The sequence below is a fragment of the Erpetoichthys calabaricus genome, chromosome 7 (genome assembly GCF_900747795.2).
Source record: "Erpetoichthys calabaricus chromosome 7, fErpCal1.3, whole genome shotgun sequence".
Classification (NCBI taxonomy): domain Eukaryota; kingdom Metazoa; phylum Chordata; class Cladistia; order Polypteriformes; family Polypteridae; genus Erpetoichthys; species Erpetoichthys calabaricus.
In genome coordinates, this window is record NC_041400.2 from 37,589,747 (window position 1) to 37,608,990 (window position 19,244).

Here is a 19,244-nt window from a genome sequence, read left to right on the forward strand (position 1 = left end):
AGCAATCCCTCAAATTACTTGGAAGTTGAAGCAATCTTTGGACATAATTTGAATGTTTTACTTGAAAAAGACAGGTATCCAGCTACTAGCATACTAAGCCTTGACAGTGCATTTCTACTTGTTTGAATCATCCATGTTTTTCCTCCCCTCTTGTAATTGTTCTTATTGTTTGCTGCTTTGTAAATTAGTTAGTCAATCTTCTATATTAATGGTTAAAGTAACTGGTAAAATTCTTCCTATTTTGACAATCACTGCCTATGATACTTGTGTGGAGTACTGGATGGTGTTGGCTAGAGTGCATGTGAAGCACAGATGGCTGCTATATAGTAAATTAGACTACTGGTAAAATAAGAATCTTTTGCAATTTACAATCACAAATGAATGAAATGTGTAGAAGCTTTTGAATGAGAAAGGCAGGCAGAGCAAAAGTAGCCCTTAGATGGTGTGTCAATCATTTTAGCTGATTAACAATCATTTCAAAAATAAGCACTACGCTCACAATTACTACTTAATAAACCTTAAGCTTATAACATGTATCCAATACCTCCAAATGTTCCACAAAAGCTGCTTTATTTGTTTTATCAAGCTTTTGTTTAAGGATCCTGACTTAGATATGTATGGGTAATAAAATAAGACACTTGCAACACATCACCGATATACTGAAGATAAGCATCGTGCTTTTTGCAGTTTTCGAAGCATGTAAAGATAAATAAATCTATGCATCACTGTGAATATATGCTGTGCACTCTCTGTGGCAATACACAAGCAAATATTTGATATCAAATGCACTCTTTATACAATCCAACAGATGTCATACCAAAAATGTTAGCACTGCTATATACAGTATATTCCTATTCCAGACACTGTGTTTAAGGTGACCATTTTGGTTTTCATAATGGTACTTGAAAGAAAAACTTAATGTGAAATAAAGTAGGAAAATGACAATGCTGTGAAAAAGTATTTGTCCCCTTCCTGATAGCCAGCATTTTTGTAAGTTTGCCACACTAAATGATTAAAAGTAATATTAAATAAAGTACCAAAGCAAACACACAAGACAATTTCTACCTAATATATTTAAGTAATAAAGTTATCCAATGTCTTCATTGCCCAAGTTAAAAGGTAGCCCTCTTAGTATATCACTTAAACTCTTAATCAAAGTTACCTGATAACTGAACTCAGCTGACTGAGCACAGTCTGCTGAATCTAAACCTCACCATTTACTAACTACCGTAAGATTGGGGTAGTGACTTGATCAGAAAAACAGTGGAAATGAGGAAAAAAACTAATTCAAACTTACTAATTAGGAAAGGCTTACAAAGCCTTCAGTAAGGTTCTGAGACAGTCAGATCCATTATTTCCAGCCTGCCAAAATTACCACAAGGGCACAACAACAACTGATTCAAGAAGTCACCGAGGATCCCAAAAGAACATTTAAAAAACTGCAGACTTCTCTAGCCTCAGGTAAGGTCAGTTTTCATGACTCCATAACAAAAAAGAAATGGAACAAAATGGAATTCAGGGGAGAGCAGCAAGGTTGAAACCTTTTGCGCATCTCACATTTACAAAGACTGGATGATCACCAAGCCTTTTGGATGAATGTTTTATGAAAGGTTAAGTTAAAAGTGGAACTCCTTGGACAACCTAGGAAAATTCCTTGTAAATCTTTGTGATTGTACATCAAAAATATATGATATGTATAGTGTGCTGCAGGGATCAATGCAAGGTATTTTATTATTTTCACGTTTGCTTCTGTTAGACCACACTATTTCTAAACAAAAGGTAAATTACCACAGCTACGTTGATGACACAGCCATTTACTTATCTATATTACCAGATGATTCAAATGCTCTCAACCCCTGACTGAGTGTCTTACTCACACTGCAGAAAAGATAAACAGTTTCTTTAAAGTAAACTGGGAAAAAGAGAAACCTTTTCAAGTTATTGGCTGCAATACAAAAGTTAAATTCATAGAGAAAAACATGATCGCCTGGCTTAGCAAATCAAGCCAGAAATAAAGACCTGGGTGTAACCAAGATTAAGATTTAAATTATAAATGATAAAATCTTTGAACCCTCGCTTGCTCAATATACTGAGAGTAAAGCAAAAAAGGGTAATGTTACTTATGCTTTGCAAACCTGCTATGTTTTTTTAATATTGCCATATCAGCCTGGTACTGTTGTAAAATTTTAAAAAATACAGGTAAATAAACGGTTTTAAATATTGTGTTTTTTCAAAATGCAATTGTATTGCATCTATTGTAAACGATAAAAAAAAAGATACTGCATAATAGCATATTTTAAGCTTTGCATCTGTTCACAATGACTGGTAAGGCTGTCTTTACAGTGTATAAGAATTTAACAGTCCAAATTATTTATATATAATACTAGCCCTATTAACTGGATTTGCCCAAGAAATTTTGTAAGACAATGGCTACAGTTATAATGTCGTCAGTTAATCAGATGTATCAGATGCAACTTAGTACTTTCTGTATACAATATTTATATTTTGTTTTAAAGCAAGGGCTATTTTTGGTTGACTGGAGCTCCTTACTCTTGAACATGCTATTTGCAACTGCACATGTGTAAAATAGTTCAGCCATTGTTTGACTGACTGACTTTGGCTTTTGTTGATGGTCATTGCAAAACACAATTTTACAGAAAATTGTATTCTTTTTGATTCAAACAGGTAGGAATAATGTGAATATTGAGTATATATTATTATTACTATTAGAAGTTTATGATTTCCACTGTTTATGTTGTTCACTGAATCATTTCTTTTAGTGTTTTTCATCAGTTGTATGTTAAGCTTTTATTATTTTGCCATACCTGTAGCCAGATAATTAAGTTCCAACACTGAATCATGTTTCATTTTACCTTATTACAAACAGGCTGCACATTTACGGGGCCTACACAATGAATGTCTTTAATTCTGAAGTTGTTTCCTCAGCTGGTTGAAGTGGAAGAAAATAACTGCTGGTAATATGTTTTGCAGGTTTCTTAGACACTTGAGGGTTGGGGGGAAGAATGGATTAAAGTCTTTAGATATGAATGTAAATGTAAACCAATTTTGAGAGCTGGCGTGAGATTCCCCTTTCAAAGTGTGCAGATGGGAATGTAAAATAGAATGAGTCAAGGGAACTTTGTGAGAAGTGCTGGTACTCTGAGGGTCAAAAGGAATAAATGTCAGTACTATATTTAGTTTTCTATTATAAACTACTTTATACAGTGTCAAGCCCATCCCTCTTGAGGTCGAGGCCGACCTGTAAACAGAGCTATGCCAGTGTTTAATCTTTTGCATCTAGCAAAACAACACCTATGATCACTCACAGCCACAGTGCCTGGCATGCAGTCCAGTCTTACAGCGATGTTGCTAAGCACATCCTATTTTTCCTCATCCACTTCACAGCTCATTTTCCATGCAGTACATCACCCTGTCTCTTTTTTTCTGTGCAGGACACCTTGCCTTCTCCACTCACCGTCAGCCCCATTTATCTCTGCAATCAGTATTCAGCAGGACTTTGTATATTAGAATAGCCTAGCTGTAAAAGAATTATTATCGACAAACAAAAACATGTATCAGCTAATTTTATTTTTCTACATTGTCACCAAATTTGAATCAAATTAGTAAAATCATTATTGAGATTTTTCCTTGGGCTATACCACCTAGTCTCTTTTTGCTGTGCAGGGCACCCCAATTGTTCAATTACCTCCAGACACATTTCTCTAAACAATTATAGCCACAGATTGGTCAGTGACGTTGTTCTACTGGCGGCATTCATTTGCATGCACTGCAAGCCTCATTCCTCCATGCAAACACTTTCAATGCTGAACTGAAAAAAAGTATGTGGTCATTTTAGCTAATACAATACAGGTTTATACAGCAGCAAAGAAAAAACACAAACCTATTTAACATTGGCATGTTAAAACTTGCCATTCTCCGGAAATATCTCGACTCTTATCAAACAGTCACCTGCAGATTTCTGTTCTTAACTGGTGACCAAAATGCCAAAACCACCACACAAAATACTCACTATGAGAGACAAAAATATTACAAGAAATTCCATTCCTAAATACATGACAGCTTTCAACCATAAAATTATAGTGGAGTGCTAATGGAAAGTTGCTCTATTTACCAAAACATTCCATTGCAACCACTAATTAATATGTGCAAATTGCAAGCATTAAGTTTTGGCTTGGACCTGCCTCGACCTGGCTCCTTGCACATTTTATCACATTACATTTAACCATTCAGAGCCATTAAGCTAAAGATTTGTTGAATGAAAAACTATGTATATTAGGCTGAACCAGTTCTGTATTATTTCTCTATAGTGTGTGGAAGAAAAAATCTCCCTCAATGCTGTTTCCAATCAGCTGCACAAATTCCTTTTGAGAAACAGCTACACTGACAAATCAGTCATGAACAGGGGCATTGTAGAAAATCCTGCTTGTCTGGTGCAGAATGATGTACTTACTATATTGAGAAATTGTTCTGTGTACTGTACTGTATTGTATTGACCCCCTTCTTTTGACACCCACTGCACGCCCAATCTACCTGGAAAGGGGTCTCTCTCTGAACTGCCTTTCCCAAGGTTTCTTCCATTTTTCCCTACTAGGTTTTTTGGGAGTTTTTCCTTGTCTTCTTAGAGAGTCAAGGCTGGGGGGCTGTCAAGAGGCAGGGCCTGTTAAAGCCCATTGCGGCACTTCCTGTGTGATTTTGGGCTATACAAAAATAAACTGTATTGTATTGTATTGTATGTGATGATGCAGTGTTTTAGGAAGACAAAGGAGAACAAAGGACATTTTTCAGAGTTGTAGCTGGACCTTGCTAATGCTTATAGCTCAGTTTCACACAAACTGGTACAGCTCACATGGACTATCATGTCCCAAGCAGAGTCACAGACCTCACTGTTGAATATTACAACAACTTCAGGATGAGAGTATCTTTATGTACAGTCTGATCAGGTTGGCACAAAGTTGAGACTATAAAAAGGTTCAATATCTTTGTAACTTTGTTCTCCCTGGCCATGAATATGCTAATGAAGTCAGTGGAAACAGAATACAAAGGGCCTCAAACAAAATTTGCCCAACGCCAACCACCAATCAGGTCACTTATGGACGACCTCACAGTCACCACAGAGTTTGTTCCACCATGTCGGGGGAACCTTCAGGGGCTCGAAAAAATTGATGGGGTTGGCCCAGATGCTGTTCAGGTCAGCAAAATCAAGGTCATTGGTGCTGAGGCAAGAGAAGGTGGATGATAAGTTCTAGTTCAGGGTCACAAGAGGTTGGTGTGGGTGGTAAGACAAGGCCGAGCTGGGTGTGGGTCCTTTTCAACTGTACAACTTGGTAAGCGGAAGGAAAAAAACATTGCTTCAACCAAGAGGAGGTCAGAGCAGCAGTTGACAAGAACAGATTATGCAGGACGATAAGAATGAGGCTTGGTCAAGAGGATAGAATGCAGTAGAGAGGAAGGAGACCTGAGCTAAGCTATGGAGAGATATGCCACACAACATTAAGTTTCTCATCCAGACTCTGTATGATCTGCTTCCCAGCCCATACAACCTACACAGATGCGGTAAAGTAGGAACACAAGATTGCCTTATGTGCTACAAACAAGAAATTTTGGAACACATTCTGAGCTGCTGCCGAAAGCAGTAAGTGAGACAGTACAGATGGAGGCACAATGTGTTCCTAATGGTAACCACTTGAGTGATCAGTGAAGGAGTGGAGTGGATAAAAACAATCTCACCCTTCTAAGTAGGTAATAACCTTCAACAAACCTGGAAAGGAGCCAAAATTGACAAGAAGATCTTCAACAGGTATTCTGGCCTCCTCGAAGGATTAGCAGCTGTTGGTGGATCTTTACAGGCAATTGATGTTCCACAAAAACAAACAGCATCTAAAACCCTGAGGCCAGATATTGTTCTCTGGTCCATGTCCTCCAAACAAGTGGTGCTGTTGGAGCTAACAGTCCCTTGGGAAGAACACTTGGAAGAGGCCTTTGAAAGTAAGCTTACCAAATACAAAAGGCTGAACAGAGACTGTCAGCAAGCTGGATGGAAAGCAAGCTGTCTACCAGTGGAAGTGGGCTGTAGGAGCTTTGCAGTTTGATTGCTAACTAAAGCCCTATGTTATCTGAGTATTGAGGGAGAGAGAGGAAGAGGAGAGCCATCTACAACACCACCGAAGAGGCAGAGAGAGCCTTGAAGTGGTTATGGCCCAAGAGAGCAGAGCAATGGGGGCAAGCAGCTACTTAGCCGGCTGGACCCAAGCTGAGGTCTAAACAGCCCCAGCTGGGTTGCCTGGTGGAAGGGTGTATGATGTCAAAAGGCCCAAAACATCTGAGGTACATCACTGAAGATGTGTCCAGATGCATCACTAGATGTATCTGCATAGTTAGATACGTCAGGAGAAGAATGGTACAAAATAAAATTAAAACACTCACCATGTCCAAGACTTTTGTTGAATCGATCATGAGTAGTAGAAAATGACTGCAAAGTACCATCTTGTCCTAAAGTCACATAAACCACATACATTTGAACTTATTTTCAATCTGTAGTAACGTTCTTATAGTGTGTATTATACATTTAGATAAACATCAGAACTAAAGTGTCCTGTCTTAATATACCTACCAGCACTAAGAATATTTTGTCCATTTTGGCCATAATACTTTATCTTGGTAGAAGGAGCATTGTGTCCCATGCGACTCTTCAGCAAACGGCCAACACCTCCTGGGGCATCAAATATCCAGATCTGTTTATAACACAAATTGCCTGTTACTGCATATTTTATAAAACCACTAAGAACCTACAAACATTATTATGAAGTAGTTTATCCAGGTCAGATCCTACTGTCACAACTGTGGATTCAAAGTGCCAGTCTACAACCCCAATTCCAATGAAGTTGGGACGTTGTGTAAAACGTAAATAAAAACAGAATACAATGATTTGCAAATCCTTTTCAACCTATATTCAATTGAATATACTACGAAGACAAGATATTGAATGTTCAAACTGATAAACTTTATTGCTGTTTTGCAAATCTTTACTCATTTTGAATTTGATGCCTGCAACACATTCCAAAAAAGCTGGGACAGGGGCAGCAAAAGACTGGGAAAGTTGAGGAATGTTCAAATAAAAAAACCTGTTTTGAACATTCCACAGGTGAACAGGTTAATTGGAAACAGGTGTTTGTCATGATTGGGTATAAAAGGAGCATCCCCAAAAGGCTCAGTCGTTCACAAGCAAGGATGGGGCGAGGTTCACCACTTTGTGAACAACTGCGTGGGCAAATAGTCCAGCAGTTTAAGAACAACGTTTCTCAACGTACAATTGCAAGAAATCTAGGGATTTCATCATCTACTGTCCATGATATCATCAAAAGAGTCAGAGAATCTGGAGAAATCTCTGCACGTAAGCTGCAAGGCCGAATACCAACACTGGATGCCTGTGACCTTCGATCCCTCAGGCGGCACTGCATTAAAAACCGTCATCATTCTGTAAAGGATATTACCACGTGGGCTCAGGAATACTTCAGAAAACCATTGTCAGTTAACACAGTTCGTCGCTACATCTACAAGTGCAAGTTAAAACTCTACCATGCAAAGCGAAAGCCATATATCAACACCACCCAGAAACGCCGCCGGCTTCTCTGGGACCGAGCTCATCTGAGATGGACTGACGCAGAGTGGAAAAGTGTGCTGTGGACTGACGAGTCCACATTTCAAATTGTTTTTGGAAATCATGGACGTCGTCCATGGGAAAGGACCATCCAGATTGTTATCAGCGCAAAGTTCAAAAGCCAGCATCTGTGATGGTATGGGGGTGTGTTAGTGCCCATGGCATGGGTAACTTGCACATCTGTGAAGGCACCATTAATGCTGAAAGGTACATACAGGTTTTGGAGCAACATATGCTGCCATCCAAACGACGTCTTTTTCAGGGACGTCCCTGCTTATTTCAGCAGGACAATGTGAAGCCACATTCTGCATGTGTTACAACAGCGTGGCTTCATAGTAAATGAGTGCGGGTACTAGACTGGCCTGCCTGCAGTCCAGACCTGTCTCCCATTGAAAATGTGTGGCGCATTATGAAGCACAAAATACGACAACGGAGACTCCGGACTGTTGAGCAACTGAAGATGTACATCAAGCAAGAATGGGAAAGAATTCCACCTACACAGCTTCAACAATTAGTGTCCTCAGTTCCCAAACGCTTATTGAGTGTTGTTAAAAGGAAAGGTGATATAACACAGTGGTAAACATGCCCCTGTCCCAGCTTTTTTGGAACGTGTTGCAGGCATCAAATTCAAAATGAGTAAAGATTTGCAAAACAACAATAAAGTTTATCAGTTTGAACATTCGATACCTTGTCTTTGTAGTGTACTCAATTGAATATAGGTTGAAAAGGATTTGCAAATCACTGTATTCTGTTTTTATTTACGTTTTACGCAACGTCCCAACTTCATTGGAATTGGGATTGTACATTAGAAGTGGTAAACCACCATATTTTCCAGAATGCTATACTAATGACACACAGCAGTAGAAAGCACTGCAGTAGAAAGCAGTGCCTTCTACTTAAATCAACTAAATGTTTATAAATAACAACTCTCACAAACAAAATACTGAAAACTAATCCTTCCTGCAATAAGTGCATCATAAATTTCCCCATGTTCTGTATATTTCTAGTATTTTAAACAAATCCATCAAAAGGTCTCCTAAAAGAGTATTACAGGGGTTTCCCATGACTAAGACTCCACTTTATTGATTAAGAGGGTGTGTTTTATTTTGTCAGGCCAGCAATGAATCACTTTTTATTACTAATTACTAGTGAAACTAGATTTTTTAAGAAATCAAAAGTAGAAAAGGGACCTTGCATTACATTTTTTCTCAAATGGTATATGAAAAGTGAAAGCAACATGACCATGAAAAGCATTTCTGGGACTTTATTTCTTTATCAGGAAATCTGACTGAATATATGGGTAAAGTACAAAATGCAACAAAAATGACTAGTGTTTTACAATGCTACACATAAAAAGCAATATATATAAAGGAGTGAAAGTTAATGAAAAAAAAATGAAAATTTAAAGAAAGCACACACAATTACACTGGGAAAATAATATCTGTCAGCATTGTACCAAACAAATATTCATGTCATCAAAGAGAAGAACATTCTAATACAAGTCTCATTCATTCACAATTTTAAAAGAATTCACCTTTCTTTGTTCCTCTTATTAGATATTGTGACAATATAGTATCCCTGTAACTAGAAATTGGAAGCTTTAATTCCTCGATCAACAATACATACCCGTATAGCATTATCTGAACCATTTGTAACAAGAAGAGGTTCTCCATGGATAAATGTTACCCCCGCGATGGCTGTACTATGAGAATCCCTCATCTGTACAACTAATTTCTTATCTTCTAAATCCCAAATGCCAATGTGTCCAAGAGGGCTACCAGCTGCCATTATTGGATGGCCATCTGCAAAATGAAAAAAGAAAACATCAGGAAACACACTGTAACAGTTTCCCTGAATGTTATTTTAATGACAAAAAAATTGCACCAATTACTGTTATTACTGTAAAATTAAACAATTAATGGCACAGAAATCTTCGTGAAGAAAGAAAAAAAAACTTGAACAAGTACATTGCATGCCACCCATCAGCTGCAGCTCTTTGTTTCTGAGCCTCCTACAACACACTGTTTTGAAAGTGGTGCAAAATCTGAATAGAAAATAGGTGTGCATGTGTTTTTTTTTTCCACAGGCAATTGTACAAATTATTAAGTAATTTGTGCCTTGAAGAATCAAGAGATTCCTTTTGATGTTCTGAAACACAAACTTGTGGGCATTGTAACTTTTAACAATTAAGGGGAAAGGAGCACAAGAAAATTTTCAGTTACAAATATTTAATCTCTCTATTTGGCGACGAGATGTGATCTTTTGAAGAGAGACACTTTCACATCCCGCAACACGGTCAAGTCATGCCCTACTTACAAACATTTTCAGACAAGATCACGGTCATCTAACCTCTCAGTTGTTGGCACGCCCTACTTACAACCGTTTTCAAACAAGATCATGGTCATCTAACCTCTCAGTTGTTGGATAGAACTTCAAAAACGACTAAACGAAGAAGAAAGAAAATTTTTTTTGGAGCTGCTCTTTCTTCTTCGCTTAGTCATTGCTTATTTTCAGAATTTGCACATAGATTATTATTATTCTTTTTTGGGCATTCTTTTCTCTCCAACACTTTTGGGTCTCTTTTCGACATGCTGCTCTTTCTTCTTCGCTTAGTTGTGGACATGTCATCTTTAACTTAGAAATTTTTTTGGAGCTGCTCTAAGTTGGCACAATACACATGCAGAGCATGTTAAAGCGTATGAAAGTAGTAAAATTAGAAATTTAAAAAAAATGAGAGTAAAAAGAACATATGGACATAGGTGATGTGTCAGAAATATGTAGATATTGTAAGGCTTTAAAGTTTAAGTTGGAGACTTGTAGATCGTCTAATTCGTGTTGCCATCAAGGAAAAGTAGTGTTGCTTTCCAATGAAGAGGCACATTCGTGAGAATTAAAAGATTTGTTGTTTGGTGAAAGTGAAACCCACAAGCACTACAAGTAAAATATACACATCTACAATAATCTTTTCGTGTTCGCATCATTCAATGCACAAAACGTAAATTTACACAATTCAGGACCATATGCTATGAGAATCTGTACAACCAACCACAATTCAGTCAGGTGCTCCTGGGCTTCCAGGGCATCCTATCCTGCTATCAATGCCACGGCACCAGGCTATTTCCCTGACACAGCCCATCACATCCTTGATTCATCTCACTGACTCGAACCCAACAACAGCTTCCTCGCAGTTCCCGGGGCGCCTTGCCCATATAATGATGCTACCACACTTTAAGCCTCCTTCCTCCATCCAGCTCTCATTTCCCTTTCTCTTTTGCCAGTTCCAGAGCTCAGCTGACACGAGGATTCCCACTCCTCTGAGCCTTCACAGCCCTCAGTCTAACTCTTTTAAAAGATGGTCAGCCAGACCTTTCTAGCATCCGCCTACCTCCCTAACCAGTGATAACTCACATTCAGTTTCTTTCAGAGCATTTCCTTCTGAACAGCAACCACTATTTCAACAAATCAGAAAATTTAAAACAATCCTCCTTCCGGCACTGACCCATTCACCTTATATTCTAGCTGTGCTGCAGCCACTGCCTGTGGATTAGCCTGTTGTACTGCAACAAAATCATTAAGCTGGTACCTGCTTCCAAGTGTGTGCAGTGCACTAGCAAATTCTAAAACAGGCTGATTAAATCCATAAATAATTACAATGGAGTCCCTTTTACAATTTATCTCATAATACAAAAAAGTGACAGTACCATTATGAGTACATTACATTTTCTCCAGTAACTCAAAATTTAAAAACTGGTCTCCAGAGAATATCAACATAAAATGTCTCAAGAAAAATGAACCAAATTCAGAAAAGTTTTATTTTATAAGCTGTATTCCAAATGTTTATATGCATTTTCTCTGCTCATTGTAACCCATTTTATTTATTTTATAACCTTGAGAAACCCTGAAATAAACAAGATAATGACAGAAGGAAAAAAAAACCTTCATTTATATACCCCTCCAAGAAGACCAACTAAGTCGATAAAGGTCTGTATCAAATATAAGAATTTTTGATATTTGAAACTAGTGCTGGGCAATAGATCGAATTTTCAATTTGATTCAATATTTAATAAAAATCAATATGCAAAAGTCAATATTATGATGCTCAACACTTTCAATTTATTTTCCACAACTTCTTGGGAAAGTTAAATAAAATGTTTTTCTAAGCCCGTGCTGCAAGTGGCAATAAGCATGGAAAAATATGCAGAGGATAAGAAGAGGAAGTGTTTCAAAGAGATAGGGTTAGCACTGGTATTTGCAAATGGTTTGATTTTCCCATGATGACATTTCAAGCACCTGTGGAGCCTGCTAAACAAAGCTCTATAACGTGATTGCTGTTACGTTGCATGGCGTATTAGCAGACAATTAGTGGAGCCGTGGGGGACAGGTTAAGAGCTGCAGTGACTGTCATACTGGAAAGCACACTTTTGCCTACTTGCCTCTCACCCAAAAGTCAGTGATCAAAGCAATACACTAACCAGTCATTCATTTCACCAAGAAATGAGACGTCTGTGCAGCATGTAAGCCCTTATCTATCCATTTCACATTATCTTAACTACTGAAACATTACAAACGGGAATAAAAACAGCTGCCTTCACAGTTTTCTTTTTTTTTTTCTTTTCTTTAATGTTTGTGTATCAGTGATGTGGCAAACTGCATTACCAGGCCATTTTATTTTCAAATCAAGTTTGTATTTTTATTTAGCAAGTGAACTGAGCTTTCTAATGACGTGATAACATCTGTCCCGAATATGTAAATTATGGTGGTGTGTTATTTCATCTTATTTAGTGTTATATTTTGTCCTTTGGTAATTACTGTACTTTGTGTCTTGCTGCTTTAAAAAACATTAGTTTACAATGTTTAAATTATAATGTTTCCCAAGTTGTGTATGATATGCATCAGTGATCAAACATAATCACATACAGAGTTAAAAAAACACAACTGCACTAAAAGATTAGCTAATGCCTGTATGATGTTGATTCGTGATAAATAGTACCAGTCTAGCAAGCTTTCATTCACATCTTTAAACACGGTATGTGGCAGCGTTTAGGATTTAGCACTTCTTCCTGTGCCTTTGTAGATGAATGCAAATTATTTTACTACAGGTTATGTTAATGGTCAGATTTGTTTTGTAATTCTGTTTCAAGAACTGGTTGATAACTTTTTGAAAACGGTTTTAACTTGAGCTGTCAAAAGCACTGTAAAGAGACTGCATTTTAGTAATTGTTTTGGTGTAGTTTGCCTGTTCTGTTTAATTATTTATTTTGGACCACACATGCAAATAAATGTCATCAGACTGAAGAACTGGATTTCTTTATATTTAGAAAATATAAAAGGATTAAATATAAGGTATTTTTCCACAGAAGGAACTTTGTTTTCAGGAGCCAATGAGTTCCTGTATGATGTAGGCCCTGGGCCACTTGCAGTCCTTGGGCACTTTCATGCGTTGCGTTCACACCACACAACAGGAACTTAAACCGTTATGCAAAATATGTGACATAAAAAGAAAACTGCTGAAAAGAGGAGTGTGGCGCAATCAGGAGATCACAAGAGACACCCCACCTTATTGCTTCGAAAACCGACTGCAACTTCACAGGGGAGATTATTGTTTCAATGTGGGGCATGGCATAGAGCAGCACGCCAGGAATGTGGTGATGAAGAGTGATGGAGTGCAAAGTGCAGCATGATTGGGAGTTCACAGATGATCACCACATCTTATTGCTTTGAAGCGAGTGTGACTTCATGGAGGAGATCATTGCTTTGATGCAGCATATGGCATGGCACACCAGTGAGGCAGCTATGAAGAGTGATGTAGTGCAAAGTGTGACGCTCCATCTTCACCAATAACACTCCAAATTCCAAACAATTAACAGATTTGTAAGATGGCACGAGTGCTAGAGCTCAATCATTCAGCACAATTTATCGTTCGAGCTTCAACCGTGATATTACCTGGTCGACCAAAGTACATACCCTGCAGTAGGAACAAAAAAAAAAAAAAAAAAAAAGTACAAGAAGCTACATATCAGGAATTACAAATGGTCTGAGTGCCTGCAGTGGGAATGCTAGAAAAGTTCCTGGTTCCTAAAAAAATGTTCCTGCAATGGGAAAGTGCCTACACTGTCGACCTCTGTGTTCTACTCTGTGACTCTCTGACGAGAGTCAGAAAAGGCACATATATTCAAATACATAATCTGGAATCACTAGAAATTATGTAAATCATAACATACTGTTTATGTACAATATACACATGTGACTCGCAAGTTATTGAATCAAGAGCTTTGTCCATATTTATACAAAACATTCAAACACAGAGAGAGACAGAGTGTTAGCAATGTTTATGGACTTGTAGACTCTGATGCAAGTAAGGCAGGAAGATTTTTATACATAGTACATACAACAAAAACTCAAAAATATGCCTTACAATGGGCTGGTGTCTCATACATTTCATCAAAACGCAAGTTTATTTTCTCCATTTGGTAGTGGATTTTATATTAGTATTAAAAAAACTAGACATAAAAAACACCGATGACTCCATTTACCTTGGTATAACTAGACTTTTAAACTATTTTTAAAATTAATGAATATTTAAAAATAATAAAAATAACATTAGGCCCACTCATGACAAACTGAGGCCGACCCTTTTATAAAATCCAGGCACTGATACTGACTTAATTATGCACCACTTGTGCTCTTCCTGAAAAGAAGGAATAGAATATCCATTTGGTTATACTAAAAAAATGCACTTTGCAATGAAAATATGCTGCTGATATTCACGTACAGAATGTACATGAAAAATAATTGTCTTCATTGTGTTATGTTTTGCTGCAAATAAATTTGAACAGTATAAATATGTACTTAACAAAATTGGATTGAACATCTGGAATGTTACTATGCCAGCTGAATGCTGTTTCTCCTCTCGACATCCTGCTATGGTACTTGGTGCTCAACTTCCAACCTGACCCCACAAATGCTGTGAGCCTTGGAATCCAAGGATGGAAAGATTCTGTCATCATATTAGTCTTCCCAGCACAAACTTATACCGCAGAATGACCAGAAGGAGTAGGCTGCTAATTGGCCTAGGTCTCCATAACTGGGACTAAGACAGATTTTTTTTTCTTTAGAATTTGTGGTACAACTAAACACAGACACCTGAGATTTATCTTATGCAGATATGCTACTGACTAGAACTTTTATTTTTCTCTCCTTGGCCAAGACCTGGCCATAGCCCAACAATATTATTTATGGCCACTGATTGCTAACATCCTTTTATGTTAATCAGTTTGAAATTATTTTGTTTTACTGTATATTTAAACTAATCTAGACCTTTATTTATATTATGTGATTAGAAATTTGTAAATGTTTTAATTATACTTTATCTGGAAACTTGTTATAGCTTTTTGAGTCTGCACTTGGTGAAAATACACTGAACTAAATGGAATAAAAAGAAAACAATGCCCAAGAAAGTTACATCTTTATGAAATTAAACTTTATGGAAGCAAGTTATAAAATGTTTCGGGAAAGATTACAAATTCACATTTTTTCCAGGATATGAAATCAATACTGTCTGAAAGTAACATTTTTTTAAAATGAAGATAATGTATGTGTCTAAAGGCAAGGCCATCTAATCTTCCTAAATTTTAAACTGTGTGACAGTTGTACCGAGGAGAGGCTGCATTTCATGAACATTACATGCCAAAACATAGGACTATTAAAACAATAGCATTTGAAATGAGGTTTTTCATTTATGAAGAATTACCTGTTCGAAATGATATTGATGTGATGGGACCCCAGTCTTGCTGAAACTTCATTAGTGTTTCGTCATATTTTATATTATGTATAATAATTTGACCTGAAGCAAGACCCACAGCTATTACATCCACCGCAGGAGCCTGTCAATAGAGTTCAAAATTATACATTTATCCAAATTTTTAAACAAATAAACAGCAGTCTACATCCACTGAAAACTCAGTCTAGTAGAATATTACATTATTATATTCTAATGGGTATAAAGGACAAAAGCAGAAGAAGACATTTTTACTGTACAAGCTGAGTAATACAGTCTTATACTTCAGAACAGAGGAAATTTCATTTTGTATCACATGAAACAAGAATATTCAGCTAATGCAGATTTACTTGATAAAAATCCAAAGTAGTACTGAAATAGTGCAGAACTTAATCTCCAACAAAAGGATTAAGTGGACTTAGAAAACAGTACAGTATGAATACTTGTCAGTTACTCAAAACCTTTCAAGTCTCAGACACTTTGAGTCAAAAGAATACATCTTTATCTTAAAAAAAAAACCATCCGTCAGAAGAGAGACAGGCACTACAAAAACTCAATTTTATCTTGATATCTGAACAGATTATTTAACCCCAGGATAAAATGCTAGCCTGTCAGTACAATGTATTTATACAGATTTATCACATTTTTCCAATTTGTTGTTGATTGTTCATTGTGTTAGACTGCTGCACTCTTTTCAAGTGCTTTCCTATCAGTAACAATCTACAATACAAGCGGAAAAGCAAGACAGATCTTAGTATCCCAAAGGGAAACTTGTTTGGAACAGGAAGTGCAAAACATAAGGCACTGTTACATAGATACAAAAAAATTAGCTAAGACACAACGAATGAAAACTAGTGTTACCGTAATTACACACACTAAAGAGAAAAATAATTACCTTAAACAGTACACAAAACAATACAGCAATCCCTCGCTATATCGCGCTTCGCCTTTCGCGGCTTCACTCCATCGCGGATTTTATATGTAAGCATATTTAAATATATATCGCGGATTTTTCGCTGCTTCGCGGGTTTCTGCGGACAATGGGTCTTTTAATTTCTGGTACATGCTTCCTCAGTTGGTTTGCCCAGTTGATTTCATACAAGGGATGCTATTGGCAGATGGCTGAGAAGCTACCCAGCTTACTTTTCTCTTTCTTTTGCGCTGACTTTCTCTGATCCTGACGTAGGGGGATTGAGCAGGGGGGCTGTTCGCACACCTAGACGATACGGACGCTCGTCTAAAAATGCTGAAAGATTATCTTCACGTTGTGATCTTTTGTGCAGCTGCTTCCTGAAACGACATGCTGCACGGTGCTTCGCATACTTAAAAGCTCGAAGGGCACGTATTGATTTTTGATTGAAAAACAAACTCTGTCTCACTTTGTCTGCTCCTGACGGAGGGGGTGTGAGCTGCCGCCTTCAACAGCTTTGTGCCGCGGTGCTTCGCATACTTAAAAGAAAAACAACCCTATTGATCTGTTTGCTTCTCTCTCTATCTCTGTGACAGTCACTGCTCCTGACAAGCACTCCTTTGAAGAGGAAGATATGTTTGCATTCTTTTAATTGTGAGACGGAACTGTCATCTCTGTCTTGTCATGGAGCACAGTTTAAACTTTTGAAAAAGAGACCAATGTTTGTTTGCAGTGTTTGAATAAAGTTTATGTCTCTCTACAACCTCCTGTGTTTCTGCGCAAATCTGTGACCCAAGCATGACAATATAAAAATAACCATATAAACATATGGTTTCTACTTCGCGGATTTTCTTATTTCGCGGGTGGCTCTGGAACGCAACCCCCGCCATGGAGGAGGGATTACTGTAATACAGAATTTAGAAACATCCCTAAAAGTAACTGAATTCATAATGCGTATAGCTGTAAGAATCTGTTGCTCTATACATTCAGGAACCAAAATTTGCAGCCTGATTGCAACAAATGAAATTTAGGAAAAACATGATGCCTGCTCTTCTGACAGAATCAAGTTGACCTTCTTTCTAACTTGTTTTTAATAAACCCCAGTGACAGGGGTCTTCTGAAAAGACAGACAGACAGACAGACAGACAGAACAAACTATTTATCCCCAAGAAGAAATCTAGCAGTTTTACTGAAGCTCTTTAAATAAATAATTCAATTTCAATTCAATTCAATTTTATTTGTCATTCAGCAGAACATCCAAGATGTGCTGCAGAACGAAAATACGATGCACAAGACATTAATAAAAACACATAGTTAAAATCAATTACATTCTAATTAAAAGTGCAGAAAGATTCTGATTAAAGATGCACAAAAATTCTGATTAGAGGTGCATAAAAATGTCTAATTAAAAGTGCATGAAAGTTTAGATTGAAAATACATAAAATTCTGAATTAAAAATGCCTACAATAAAATACTAAAATGCTTCATTTAAAAGACGAACAGTAGTAGGAAAAAATTTTTTAAACCTGGTACATACATAAATAAATAAATATACACACACAGAAAATACACTCTGAACAGATACCAGAGTGATGAAAATTGAAGAATATTTAAAAAGAAAAAAAAACTTTTGACTTGTCAATCACAGTGAGGCATTATGCAAATTTTTCCAATATTGTTAAGATGGTTTATATTCTTAATGCCAAGGTTGCCAAACCAACATATAAAAGAAATGTAATAAAAGACTTAGTAAAGTATATATTCTTTAAAAAAATAATATGGATGGATGGATAAAAAGTGTAATTATTTTTGTCCACTTTAAAGCAATTGAGTTAGTAAGAAGGGCTGTGTCTGACATTTGTAGTGAATTTGTTCTGTGTTAAGGTCAAAGTTCAACCTGTTATCAATGATTGCCCCTAGATATTTCTAGAGGCCCCCCATGTCCATAGTCTCCCCTTTTATCACTGCTGAGGGAGTGGGAAGATGGCAGCATCTAAGATCTACAACCATATTCTTCCTCTTACAGATACTGTGCTATAAAAAGGAACAATCACACTACTGAACAAACTCATCAACAACAGATCCATTGCTATCTTACTTATCTCCTATAAGACATAATGAGACAGTCTTCTGCTAATATCAGGATATGTCTGTCCTTGTGTAAACTACTGCTTGCATTTGTGTATAAAATAAATAAAAGAGGTGACAGAAAGCAGCCTAGGAGTGTCCTAATAGATGTATTAACGCTATCAGATAAAACAGCCATTAATACTCACTCTTTGTGTTATGTTAGTTAAAGAGTTTAGAATGCAAACAGAACTGATTAATCAGTTTCAGTTTGTCAACTAAAGTGTGGGCCCTGGTTGTGCTAAGAGCTGACAATAAATCTATAAATAGCAATTTTGCATGTTTTTTTTATCTTTCCAAGTGCTCATACAGGAAATTCAGAAGTTTAGCTGTAGAAATCCCCCCTCTTTTCTCTGTATATAAATTGGTAAAGCTCCAGATAAGGCCTGGGTTTTGTGAAGTAGTTGTATTTTAATTAAGTTCTTAAAGGACTTAATAATATGAGAAGTTAAGGCCACCAGTGTGAAGCCACGTAATGCTTCTGGGTGTTTACTTTTTGCTAATGGAATAACATTTGTCTGTTCCCGTAGACTGGACACTTGCTGTAAATCTAGAGACATCTTGAACATGGAGTGGAATTTTGGACAAAGTTGCTGTGCACAGGAGTGAAACAGATGTCCACTTATGCTGTCTGGATCTGACATTTGTCATTTTAGTTTGCTAAAGGAATTTTCTGACATAATTCTGGTCAATGATTCAACACAACTATTACATTTAATGGGAGTGCCAGCCATCATGTTTATGTCATTCCA

At 37.1% G+C, this 19,244-nt stretch overlaps 1 protein-coding gene across 2 annotated transcripts in view; it reads right to left on the bottom strand.

The window, feature by feature from the left end:
• The window catches only part of wdr36 (WD repeat domain 36), a 101,398-nt gene that overhangs the window by 51,612 nt on the left and 30,542 nt on the right, over positions 1-19,244 (bottom strand). For both annotated transcript variants that reach the window (XM_051929594.1, XM_028804827.2), the window contains 4 exons: positions 15,429-15,561; positions 9,305-9,480; positions 6,632-6,752; positions 6,445-6,510 (listed from right to left, as the gene is read on the bottom strand). In XM_051929594.1, coding sequence (XP_051785554.1) covers positions 6,445-6,510; positions 6,632-6,752; positions 9,305-9,480; positions 15,429-15,561 — 496 coding nt within the window. The remainder of the gene's footprint in view (positions 1-6,444; positions 6,511-6,631; positions 6,753-9,304; positions 9,481-15,428; positions 15,562-19,244) is intronic.